The sequence below is a fragment of the Micropterus dolomieu genome, linkage group LG03, assembly GCF_021292245.1.
Source record: "Micropterus dolomieu isolate WLL.071019.BEF.003 ecotype Adirondacks linkage group LG03, ASM2129224v1, whole genome shotgun sequence".
Classification (NCBI taxonomy): Eukaryota; Metazoa; Chordata; class Actinopteri; order Centrarchiformes; family Centrarchidae; genus Micropterus; species Micropterus dolomieu.
Window position 1 is genome coordinate 14,453,051 of NC_060152.1, and position 12,050 is coordinate 14,465,100.

The following is a 12,050-nucleotide window of genomic DNA, read 5'->3' on the forward strand; positions in this document are numbered from 1 at the left end:
TATATATATATATATATATATATATATATATATATATATATATATATATATATATATATATATATATATATGTCAGAGGTCGCACACCTCTGGAGAAACTAGGGGTTAAGTGTCTTGAATAGGGACACATTGGTGGTTGTGTCACATTGGGAATTGAGACCGGGTCTCTCACACCAAAGGCATTTCTCCACTGCTCCATCACCACCCCATCCTATCCTATCCTGCTGAAAGAGGCCATTGCCATCAGTGAATACCATTTCCATGAAAGGGTGTACATGGTCTGCAACAATGCTTAGGTAGGTGGTACATGTCAAAGTAATATCAACACGAATGGCAGGACCCAAGGTTTCCCAGCAGCAAATTTCCCAAAGCATCACCCTGCCTCCAACGGCTTGCCTTCTTCCCTTAGTGCATCCTGGTGCTATGTGTTCCCTTGGCCACTGTCAAAGTCCTTACCCCTTGCCCATTTTTCCTGCTTCTAACACATCAACTTTGAGGACAAAATGTTCACTTACTGCCTAATATATCCCGCCCACTGACAAGTGCCATGGTAACAAGATAATCAGTGTTATTCACTTCACCTGTCAGCTGTCATAATGTTATGGCTGATTGTGTATTTGTCCACAACAGTTACATCATGTGCAGACACTTCTAGGAGAATTGGCTCTGGCAGTTAAGATGTAATTACACTTTAAAAGGAAGACAGAGTACAAGTGACAGAGCCATGGCAAGGACTTGTCACCTTATTCACTACTATTTAATCCTTGATACTCAATGCATGTCTAATGAACTGCTAGGACGTTTCTTGCAATCAGGCCAGTTTAATTCAAGTGTAGTTCAACTGCTCTGTTAGCTGGATTGAAGGCTAAGAATTGTGTCAGGATAAAGTCAGCTGGCAGAAGCTGACTTACTCGTTTTTTTCTCTAATGACAGCATTTAAGATTTACTAAAACATTTCGAGCAATTTTGAGATAAGAAATAGAAAAAAAGTTACTCCAAGATATTAAAATGACTATATTACTCATTATTATCCCAGTATCTTTTAAAAGGGACCATGCCTTGAATTGGGCTTCCAATTACTTTGTACAGCCAGGAGATTAAATGACATATTAATGAGGTTGTAATCAGATACCCAGAGGCCTGACAAGGTACAGTGGTGGTGCCCGATATATTTCAGTGTGTCTGAACCTGTTATCTGATCTTAATGTAAGCATAAGTGTCTGATCCTGTAATCAACATGCTGGCTTCATTGTTTGCGTGCCTGTGTTACCTTTCTGATTTTCTTTGACCTTAAAAGGAGCCATCTGCTGTCGGGCCACTGCCTTCATGGCTGTCAGTCAGACTGGAAGAGACGAGGAATTAATCAGGACAATTACTCCCGTGCTGAGATCTAGGTGAGCTGTGTGACGACGTACTGGACTGTGTCCTTTTGCCTGTTAGAGAAGATAATTGGAAATCAGAGGTCAAACTGAGGTTTTCAGAGCAGGGTAATATCAACGACCAAACTATAAAATAAGTAACCACATTTCCAGAATAAAAATAAAGATGGTGGAGTGGAGAGGCAAGTAAGATGCCAAATGAGTCAAACGACAGGAAAAGAGGTGTGGTTTTCCAAGAAAAACACAACAAAGCTGAAGGAAGGGAGGAGGAGAGAAAAGAGAGATAGAGACACTGAAGGAGGGATAGAAAGCGGTGAGATCTCCACTGGAGTAAATCTCTCTCAATCTGATCAGTGTGTGACTAACTCACTGCAAGATCACAGTGTGGATACACAAGCTGCTCTCAGAGACTCCAAGGTAAGGATGTTTTTCCAATGTTAATTTAACAAAAAGAAGTTCACCTTTTACCATTTATTTCAAGTCAGTAAGGGTAACTAACATTATACATACAAAATATTATAAACATATGTTGGCTATGTAGGTCTAATGTATATATATATATATATATATACACACATATACACACACATACACACACACACATACATATATATATACACATACATACATACATACACACATACACATACACATACACACACACACATACATATATATATATACACATACATACATACATACACACATACACACACACATACATGAAAATAATAAATGATGATTAGACTTAGGGTTTGTGTTTAAAAAAGCTTAACCTGCATCAATTTGCAAAAGAAAGCTAGTAACATGTTTTGGGGATTGTTGATGTTACCTAGTTAGTCTTTCTTTTTTATCGTTTTGGCTGCATATAACTTTGCAGTAACTCAATGCAGTTGACGGATCTGCAGTGACATGTTTGTCTGTCATATCTGACTGAATTGCATTCACCAAACCCTTTCCTAAAAGATGCAGGTAGGGATGATGGGATGCGTGCATGAAAATTAATCTCAACCCCAGTACAGATGGACACTAGAGTTAGATTTATATGATTATGTTTTTTTTAAAATGTGTTTTTAGTTTCCAGGGAAAACTAGGCAACCTTTTAAGTTTAGTTTAACAGAGGGGTAAATGGTTGAAAGACTTTACAATAAAACATATTTTGTTTAATGGATGTTTAAGAAACAGGCTGCAGAGTTTGTTAGATTCCAACTAAATGGCAATAAAACGTAATGTATGTACTAATTAAGTGTGAGTGGATGAAACAACAGTCTCACTATGTTTCTTAAGAGAATTCATTGCAAACAATAAAAAAGTCTCTACTTTTATCTGAACTGGACATGTGACAACTAATGTTCAATTAGATAATAAATAAATAGCATTTAAAACTTTTTTCCTGATAATTAATGCTCCATCTTGACTTGTTTTTATTGTTGGGGTGTACCAACTAGATTGATTTATTATATATATATAATCTATTATTATCAGAAACAGCAACATGTAATATACTATATAATATAGCAGTGATGAAAACAGAATCTGGATTGTTAAGATAACAAGTCGTTTTTTTGGCATCACACAGGTATTAGCAAAAAGGCAGCATATCATTAAACACTGGACATGAGAGAGATAACATAAGTGTATGAAGCACCAGCCATGTGAATTCAAAATACAACTCCGCGTGATTTACACTGAAGAAAGCTATTCTTAAATGCTGTGTCTTAGCCAATTCTTGGAGAACATCCTGCCAGAAAAAATTATGTTGACAATGATCTTGTAATGCACCGGGATGATTATAGTTTTAACACAATCCACTCTCTGTCTAATAAGAATTTGTTTGTTTACAAACAGAGGGGTGCTTTATTTTGTCAGAGTCAACCGTTTTTTTAATCACAGGTCTATCTGCAGTTGTCAGTTTTTAATTTGGGACTAATCGCCCTACTTAAATATCCACCATGACCATATGGTGTAGGGTTGGTGCACGACCCCAGTGTTCACTATGGATTACCACACACACACACACACACACAAGCATGCAAGCCCACTTATCTCTGGCTAAGGCAGCACAACAACTGCTAGCAATTAGGTTAATTGATTGACCTGTGGGTGGTAATAAACTTAGGGCTAAACTGCGGTGACTGGGCGTGACACGGTTCTGCACCTCAGCCATCTGTCTATCCTCTAAGCCTCGCAAGTCACAACAGCACATACAGAACATGTTTTAGCTCAAAAGTTGTTTCCCCGTCATAATGATAAGAAGATTATTACAAAGATCTCAATTAAAAAACAATGAATTTTTCTTCTCCAGTTTCTGTAGCTTGCTAAATAATCTCTGCATTGGCTTTTGGTGATATTTCTATGAAGGCAGATATGATATTTCAATGTGTTTTTTCCACTCTCCACTTCCACTCATTATTGATAAAATACAGTAAATCATGTATGAACTATCAACACACACACACACACACACACACACACACAGTAGAGGCCGGTCACTGCGAGCAACAGGTGGTCAGTGAGGTTTAGCTGCCACATCACGTGTGTGCCATTTCAAAATGTCGACCCTGTATAATGAAGGACATGTTACAGTGCACAGAGAGGTCATCAAGCCGTATGATAGACATAGGGATATAAAATGAAACCACGTGGACTCAGTGTCATATTTAGGCATCATTTAGATTTTAAAGAATATTTTTCCATAAATAGAAATGTGTCAGTGCTCTTCTTCACTACTAGTCCCCTATCTTTTCGTGTTTTATTATCATCCTCCTGGTCAAAGACTTAAATAACCACCAAATTCAACTCTAAAAGACAGAATGGGTCTGTTTATTGCACGACACTGTAGCCTTCCAGGAAGTCAAAACCATCAAAGTAACTCATACTAGAAAGTCTGGTCGGCTGGTCCGGTAAGGATGTCACACCTCTGATTTGGACTAATCCTTGTCTGGACAGACTCTGGTTGTTTCAGCCTATGTCGTGTAAGGTTACTGGTCAGACAGACTGCAGCTAACTGGGGCCAGAGACATCACGCTGAGGTGTTCATCCTCCACGACATACTGCTGAGTACTGAAGACCTTTATATTTGTTAGACGGGTCTAAATGTGTCCTCTTCTGACTGTCCTTTGTGTTCAAGGAAACTGAACAACTGACCAAGAACAGTTAAAAGCATACAATTTTTAATATTAATATTAGATAGATCTGAATCAACACTCAAGTACAATCAAGTACTGAATTGTACAGGTGATTATATTATTGAGTCCACCTGCTTTGTGATCTTTATCTAAAATCTGATTTTGTTTTACAGGTTTATTCCAGTCTTCAGTGACAGAGAGAAAGAGACAAGGCGACATCCACAATCAAATTAATTCTTCCCTGTAACAAAGAAGATACAAATTTGAAGACAAAAATGTGATTTCTATTTGTTCCTCCCAGATGAGTGGATATCTCTCTGTTATCGTGCTCCCTAATGCCTCCTTTGCAACAACAAAGAAATTGACATAACCTTTACTTCAGCTGGTATTGCATATTTTGAAGTGAAGCCAAGCTCCTTAGTCTTACTGGCTGACCTGTGGATGGAGATCATGAGGAACTCTCAGTCTCTACACCTGTCGCTCGTTCCCTTTTTGTTTTCTTTACTTTCACTCCTCCTCTGCCCTGCAAGTGCCAGTTCAGGGTCTGACTATGACTACGGAGCCCACCCACGCTTTGTTTGCACCCCTATTCCTGTGGATGCAGACCCTGCCTGCTTCCCTGCAACAGGTCCACGCATAGGAGCAACAGGGCCCAACGGACCAGGCCATCAAAGTGCACCTCCTGCTGGTTGGTGGGGGGCGAGCGATGAAGCCAAAGCCACCATCCTCCACCTCAGGGAGAGCCTTGTCCAGCAGAAAGAGACCATCCTGGACCTGAGGGAGACCATTAGAGAGCTGACGGCCAAGCTCACGCTGTGCGAGGGCCTCGGGCGGGGGGGGACTCCTCACGACGAGCACCACGGCACAGCCTCGCACTCCCATCACGCAGGGGTGGACAGCCACCACACATACTCTGACAACGGACACTATAGCAACCACCATGGAAACAGCAACCTCATGCCGGACTCGCCGCACTACCCCTCTGTGGGGGGGCATCTATCTGATGGAGGGCACAGCAGCAACAACCAGGGGAAAGATAAACATGTGACACCAGGGGACATCACATCATCACCAGAGCAGATGGAGAGGATGCTGCAGGCGCTGAAGGAGAGGCTGGACAACCTGCAGGTGAGCAGCAAGAAGGATGAAATTCTTTCCATATATGTACTTGGAAATAAAGATAAACTATAGAACAAAACTACAGAGAGGAAGGATAAAAGGATAAAAATTAAAACGTGAATTAAAAGTAAATGATACAGCTAAATTTAAAAAACGAGTTGGATGTTGAGGGAGGCGTATGATGCACAGAATGCCCATATAAGGCGTTTCCTTGTTTGGACACATTAATGCTGTCGTCACCGGATTGTTTGTCAGTCCCAATGCACCATGTCCCCTAAGTACTTCAGACAAAGGAACAATGAATTACTTAATCTCATAAAGCCACTCTACATTGGCAAGAGAGTCACTCTGATGTCCCTCGGTGGGTGCCTCAGAGCAGCTACAGGCTCAGAGGTGGACGTCACTTATGTGAGATACTCTTAAAAAAGGTTACAGTGGACTGACAAGTCACCCTTAAGTTTTGGTTGAAATTCACATCTTATGGTCAGTTTTTCACTTTAGTTCCTAGTTTTTCTTCCCTCTTGGTACACATATCTATCCTCTTTCTGCTTACTATCCTCCTTGGATCGTGATCACAGACAGATGTCAGGACCTGTGGAGTGTATGTGTGTCTGTGTGTGTGTGTGTGTGTGGGGTCTAACATCAGCAGTAATTATCGTGATCTCCCCTGACAGACCAGTAATCAGGGCACGCAATAGGGCAAAGCCTGGATTACCTGAGAGAGACAGAAGCGGAGGCAGACACAGAAAGACATAATGAAAGTGAGGGGGCAGACCAAAAGTATACCTGACATTATGAGATTATGAGTGAATAAAAGAAGTGTAAAAGACACAGAAGTGAAGCTGCTGACATGATTCCTTGAGGCCAGTTTGTGTCTACACAAAGCACCACTGACTCCTTTATCCTCTCTGTTGTGAATAGGAAACACAGGGAATGTGTGTCAGGGAATGCTCGTTGTTTTCAAGACTTCACCTGTGTGTTTTTCTCCTCCCTCAGCAGAAGAGGAACACATCCATCGCCTACTCCAGCTCTTTGAAGGAGCTGCTTCAGAGGAAGATCAGCGCTCTGGAGGAGCAGCTGCACCATCGCACCGCCGCCCTCAGCGGCCAGGACCACCACGACAATGACAGCAGCCACAGAGACGACGGAGACCATCATGATAATGATGGTCACCACAACAACGGACAACTAAATGACCACAAAAACAACCACAACGATGGCGGTCACAGCGTCAGTGAGAACCACGGCGACCATCACGATGACAGCCACAGTGATGACCATCATGATGCAGACGCAGACCATGACAACCACGATGACGGCCACCACGATGGTGATGATGATGATAATGACCACCACAGCAATGAAGCAGACAGTCACACTTACCTTCCACACACAGGATACAGAGCACCAGGACCACGGGCTGGTTTCCACTCAAACAAACTGGAAACGATGCTCAGCCAGCTGCACCTTGCAGGTACACAACCACGGTGGCAACTTCATAACATGCATTTATATCAGCCAATGAGTTATGTGATGAATGAACGTTATGTGATTCAATCAAGCAGCATTTGGTTAAGTGTAAGTTGTGTAAGCAGTGTATTCTGCAGCTGCATAGATTCCCATAAGAGTAAGTAAGAACTGCAGCATGTGGGACATTATTTAGGTACTTTTTTGGGAAAAAACAAAAAATGTATTTTGGATGATCAATTTTTGCAACCAATCATTATATTCTAACATTTTTATTCAAAACAGGAGTGACATTGTGTTTCAAAGTTCATTCATGACTGTGGAAATAGCAGATCAAAAGCTCCAGAACAGCTACTAAATGGACATTTGAAAACATGATTATGATTGTTTTGTCAGTGGCTGTTTCCACGGCCAAGAATAAACTCTGAATTAAGATGTGGACGTGGATGTGATTTACTTAAATTACTTAAGTGAAAATTTTAACATCTACAATACAATTTTATGACAACCGGGCAAACTCATTCTGCTGAGGAAGTGCATATGATATCGAAAGCTCCATACCAGAACAGCTACTAAATGGACCTTAATGACATGAGAAAAAGTGGTGATGATGTTATTTTTCTTCCAAAAACAGGTTCCAGCAGGAAGAAATCCCAGAGTCCTGACGCCTTCCAGATCAGCTTCCCCATGAGAACCAACTACATGCACGGGCGGGTGAAGAGGACTCTGCTGCAGGAAATCTTCGCTCTGACTTTGTGTCTCTGGATCAAGGCGGGAATGGGGCCTGGCCTGGGGACACCGTTTTCTTACTCAGCACCCGGACAGGCCAATGAACTTGTGCTCATCGAGTGGGGGAACAACCCTATGGAGCTGCTGATCGATGACAAGGTGAGGGAGAAAAGAAATAAACACCTTGCGGCTCTGTGAGTTAAAGGTTCAGTATGGAGGTTTTAGTGGCATCTAGTGGTGAGGGTTGCAAATTGCAACCATCTGCTCACTCACTGCTCACCTCTCCCTTTGCGTAGTAGAAGCTACAGCGTCCGACTATTGCACTAAATAAAAGGTGCAGTCCTCTTTTTTGTCCAAATTTCTCTTCTCTTCTTACAAACCAGACTACTACTACTACTATTTTTTCTTCGTCCGTATTAAACGAAGAATTGAAACACACTCTGTAAAGTAGTTTGTTTGTTTGGGCTACTGTAGAAACATGGCGGCACAACATGACGACTTCCATGAACGGGACCCGTGGTGTATGTAGCTAGAAATGCCTCATTCTAAGGTAATAAAAACATAATGGTTCATTATGTAAGGTCTTTATACGCCACTGAAAACATAGGTATGGATATTATATTGCATTTCTGTCAATAAATATGAACAATGAACCTTTAAGCTTAGCTTGTGGTTACAGTGTTAAAGGTTCTGAAGACTTTAGGATTTAACAACATTTGAATCAGAATCTGAATAGCTGAGTCATGTTAACCTCGTTTAAAGAATAACATTAATTACTACCTATTTAATCATGAATATTTAATGTTGTAGAGAAATGCTTAAAATTTGAAGACAAGTTGTCAGGGGCTTTAAAGAGACACATACCTGCTGTCTAAACAGCTTCAAAACATCTTGTTGCATCTTAAAAGGTATAACTGAGACGATGCTGCAGTATGGCAGGGCCTCAAGTGTCCTTGAGCAAGACAACATTTATTTCACTTATATGGTTGTATCTTTAGGCTGTTCAGTGTCCAGTCTTTCCTTGTGAGATTCAGAATTTAAGTGTGTTTTAGAGGTTAATTCTGGCTTATACCTTTCAGTTAATGGGTTGAATAGGCAGTAGATATTTGTGCTGTTTAATAAACTATATTCTCGCTTCTGTACTTAACTGTATTATACCAGGATGTATTTATACTAGTGTCACACCATCTTCACTATCCCATCCCCAGGCTGTGACGCTCCCCCTGTCGCTGGGTGATGGGAAGTGGCACCACGTCTGCGTGACTTGGTCGACACGGGACGGACAGTGGGAAGCCTACCAGGACGGAGTGCAGCGGGGGTCCGGGATAAATCTTTCCCCCTGGCACCCTATCAAACCTGGAGGGGTCTTCATCCTGGGACAGGAACAGGTACAGACAATGACATTCATTCTTTGTAGATTGCAGATGCAGACAAACTTTACAGTCTAAGAAGATACGTGTGAGTGAGCTCTTTTTTTCTCACAAAAGGAAGGGAGCCATGAATACTTTCAATATTTGCACAAATACCAGACGAAGCTCCGAGAACCTTATGCAAATCGTGTTACAGTCCAGGCCTTCTTTGGCTATTTGTGCACATACTGAGCATATTCAACTCTCATTTGGGAAGTCCTTATCCTTCTTTATGCATTCATATTTTTCTACAATGGGTTTCTTGACACAAATTTAATCAAACCTCCATATTTAACATAACATTTGACCTGATCACGGATTGCTTTATATTCTACTCTATATATTATCACATATTTCACATAATCTTCAAAATTAAGCAATGATAACAGACTGTTTTTTTCCCCTCTTCTTCAGGACACACTGGGAGGCCGTTTTGATGCCACTCAGTCATTTGTGGGTGAGATGTCAGAGCTGCACATGTGGTCACATGTCCTGTCAGCTAGTGACATCTACAGCCTGGCCTCTTGCGGCAGCCACCTCAGGGGAGATGTCATTGCTTGGTCCGAGACAGAGGTGGAGCTTCGTGGAGGCGTCTCGAAATACCCCTTTGACCCCTGTCACTGAAAGGCCGCACGCCAATGGAGAACCTGGAGATAACATACTGAGAACATTATCACATATCAAAGATGCAGGAATAACACAAAAGTCCCTTTGACTTTCAGTTATTGTTCAGGATGATCAGTCAGTGGCACCAACTGAGCATAAATGCCTTTCTTTAAACTCAGTCAGTGACTCTCTTAAAAAAGAAAAATAACAAAAAGTCTAATCTGTGTTTACAGATACTATGTAGGGTACTTAGTGGTCTTGGGCCTTAGGTTTTGGCCTCTACTGTAATCATGAGATAGTGTTTTATTTTAAACAGACAGACAAGTGCTGTATGTGACATATTGTCATATTGTTAATAAGACTTAATACTGTAGGGTCTGTGATTAAACTTGCAGACTGTACAAAGGTTCTGTTGTGGTGAAGTGACAATCTGTATGTTGTTAGTTTGAACAATACTCATAGAAATGTGCTGAATCTTGCTGAAAATTTGTAATCTGGATAATCTTTTTTTTATTTTTATAAAAAGGTGTCCACAGGAAATACAGCTAATTTACCAAAGAAAATGTAGAATTGATTTGTGTTATACTTTTTAATGATCTATTTGTCATAGATAAAGTGATGTTTTACTTTGGGAAAAATACTGAAAGCCTGTCAGACAGAATTTTGTATTTTACAGCCTGTACTGGTTTTACAATTATTACATGGACTCTTGGCATGATATTGTGATCCAGCACTGCTTTAAACTAATAGTAAAAGTTTATTGTACGTGTTTTTTAAAAACTTTTATAAACTCTACAATCTGTTTATTCACTGAACAAATTGCTGACATTTACCACTTCGGTTTCCAATAAATTTAAATATTTTTTAAGTCTGAGAGATGTATTTGTAGTTGTGTAATCAAGTCATTGCACTGTGGCTTTTTACTTTCTGAAATGTTCTGGCCTTGACTGTATATTTGTTATTGTACTGTATATAAAACACTGAATTTAGGCCAGGTTAGATGTTTGACCTTCTATGCAAGTTGTTTTTTTCCAAATGTTATTACAATGTAAATAAAAGCGTGAAAAAGACATGTCTTTGATACCGCAGTCGATGTCTTTGTCACCTGATACCGCAGTGCTGTCACTACAATCCTCCTTTCTGCCTCTGTTATAAGCATGCATGGAAACCTCTTCTAGACTTGTCTTCAGGATAAGAAAAATAATGTTGTTTAGAGTGGGGGCCAACCTCCTGGGTCATTTGGTGGAGCAGCAACTGTTCCATTAGTGTCTGAGCTGCTTGTATCTGGAGCTGGCTCTACTCGTACTGGCTGAGGCTACCTGTACTTCACCTAAGTCTGTGTGAATTGCTAAAAAAGTCTGTACTGGGTCTGCTAGTACTGGCTGATGCTGGATGTGGGTCAACTGTGCTTGTACTGGCGGATGATCCAGCATCTCCTCTACTGACAAACTTAAGCCAAGTGCCTGTAAATTATAGATAAAACTTGAAAGCTCTAATTTTATCAACTACATCAGGCCCATTCAAACTGGCTCCCCCAGGTTTCCTTCAATACATTTTCAAAGGTCTAACTTGACTGAATACATGATGGTTATTATTAACAATCTACATCTCCGTTGGGCTGTTTAGTAATTATCATTAATAACTTTAACCCAAGTGAAACACACATTCATAAGAGCTTTCATGACTAACTGGCCTACTTTAAATCACAAACCACCATGGCAGTTGCACACCAAAATTACCAATCTTTACAAGCCTAATGAACTACTTACGCATAGGCTACAGACAGGGACGTGCACAGGAATTTTGAAGGGCAGTTGCTCTGACCTGAAAAAAGGCACCCCCCCCCCCCAAAAAAAAAAACAAACAAAAAAACATGGGCTATATGAAGGACTGAGAAAAAAACATTTTTTTATTAAAAAATATACAAAAAGTAAAAACACTTAAATACAGCACTCAATAACCTAAACTACTATTAATAACAAAACAGAAAAACATGACTCGAGTCATGAAAAAAGAGTTGTTTATTGTTTTTTTTAATCATTATTATTTTTTATTTTTTTTCCTTTTTTTTTTTTTATTTGAAAATAAATAATCTAGATTGAATTGACAGATGGGGAAAACTCGCTTCTAATAAAATATTAAATAAAAAAACGCTTAGATTTCGGAAAAAAATACAATCCTTTTTTAACCTTTTGGCTTCCCGTACATTCAGT

General features: G+C 40.2%; 1 protein-coding gene across 1 annotated transcript; it reads left to right on the plus strand.

Moving 5' to 3' along the window:
• The first annotated feature begins 4,957 nt into the window (after window positions 1–4,957).
• Window positions 4,958–9,855, plus strand: si:dkey-283b15.2 (neuronal pentraxin-1). Its single transcript, XM_046044553.1, has 5 exons — window positions 4,958–5,635; window positions 6,626–7,100; window positions 7,728–7,981; window positions 9,031–9,210; window positions 9,646–9,855. Exons 1-5 carry the CDS (start codon window positions 4,958–4,960, stop codon window positions 9,853–9,855), a joined length of 1,797 nt encoding a protein of 598 aa, XP_045900509.1.
• Window positions 9,856–12,050: the final 2,195 nt, after the last annotated feature.

Excerpts from the sequence above, each read along its gene's own strand:
- si:dkey-283b15.2 (XM_046044553.1), top strand. The coding sequence starts at position 4,958 with ATGAGGAACTCTCAGTCTCTACACCTGTCGCTCGTTCCCTTTTTGTTT. Across the intron at positions 5,636-6,625 it reads AGAGGCTGGACAACCTGCAG|AAGAGGAACACATCCATCGC; the intron begins GTGAGCAGCAAG and ends CTCCCTCAGCAG. Across the intron at positions 7,982-9,030 it reads AGCTGCTGATCGATGACAAG|GCTGTGACGCTCCCCCTGTC; the intron begins GTGAGGGAGAAA and ends TCCCATCCCCAG.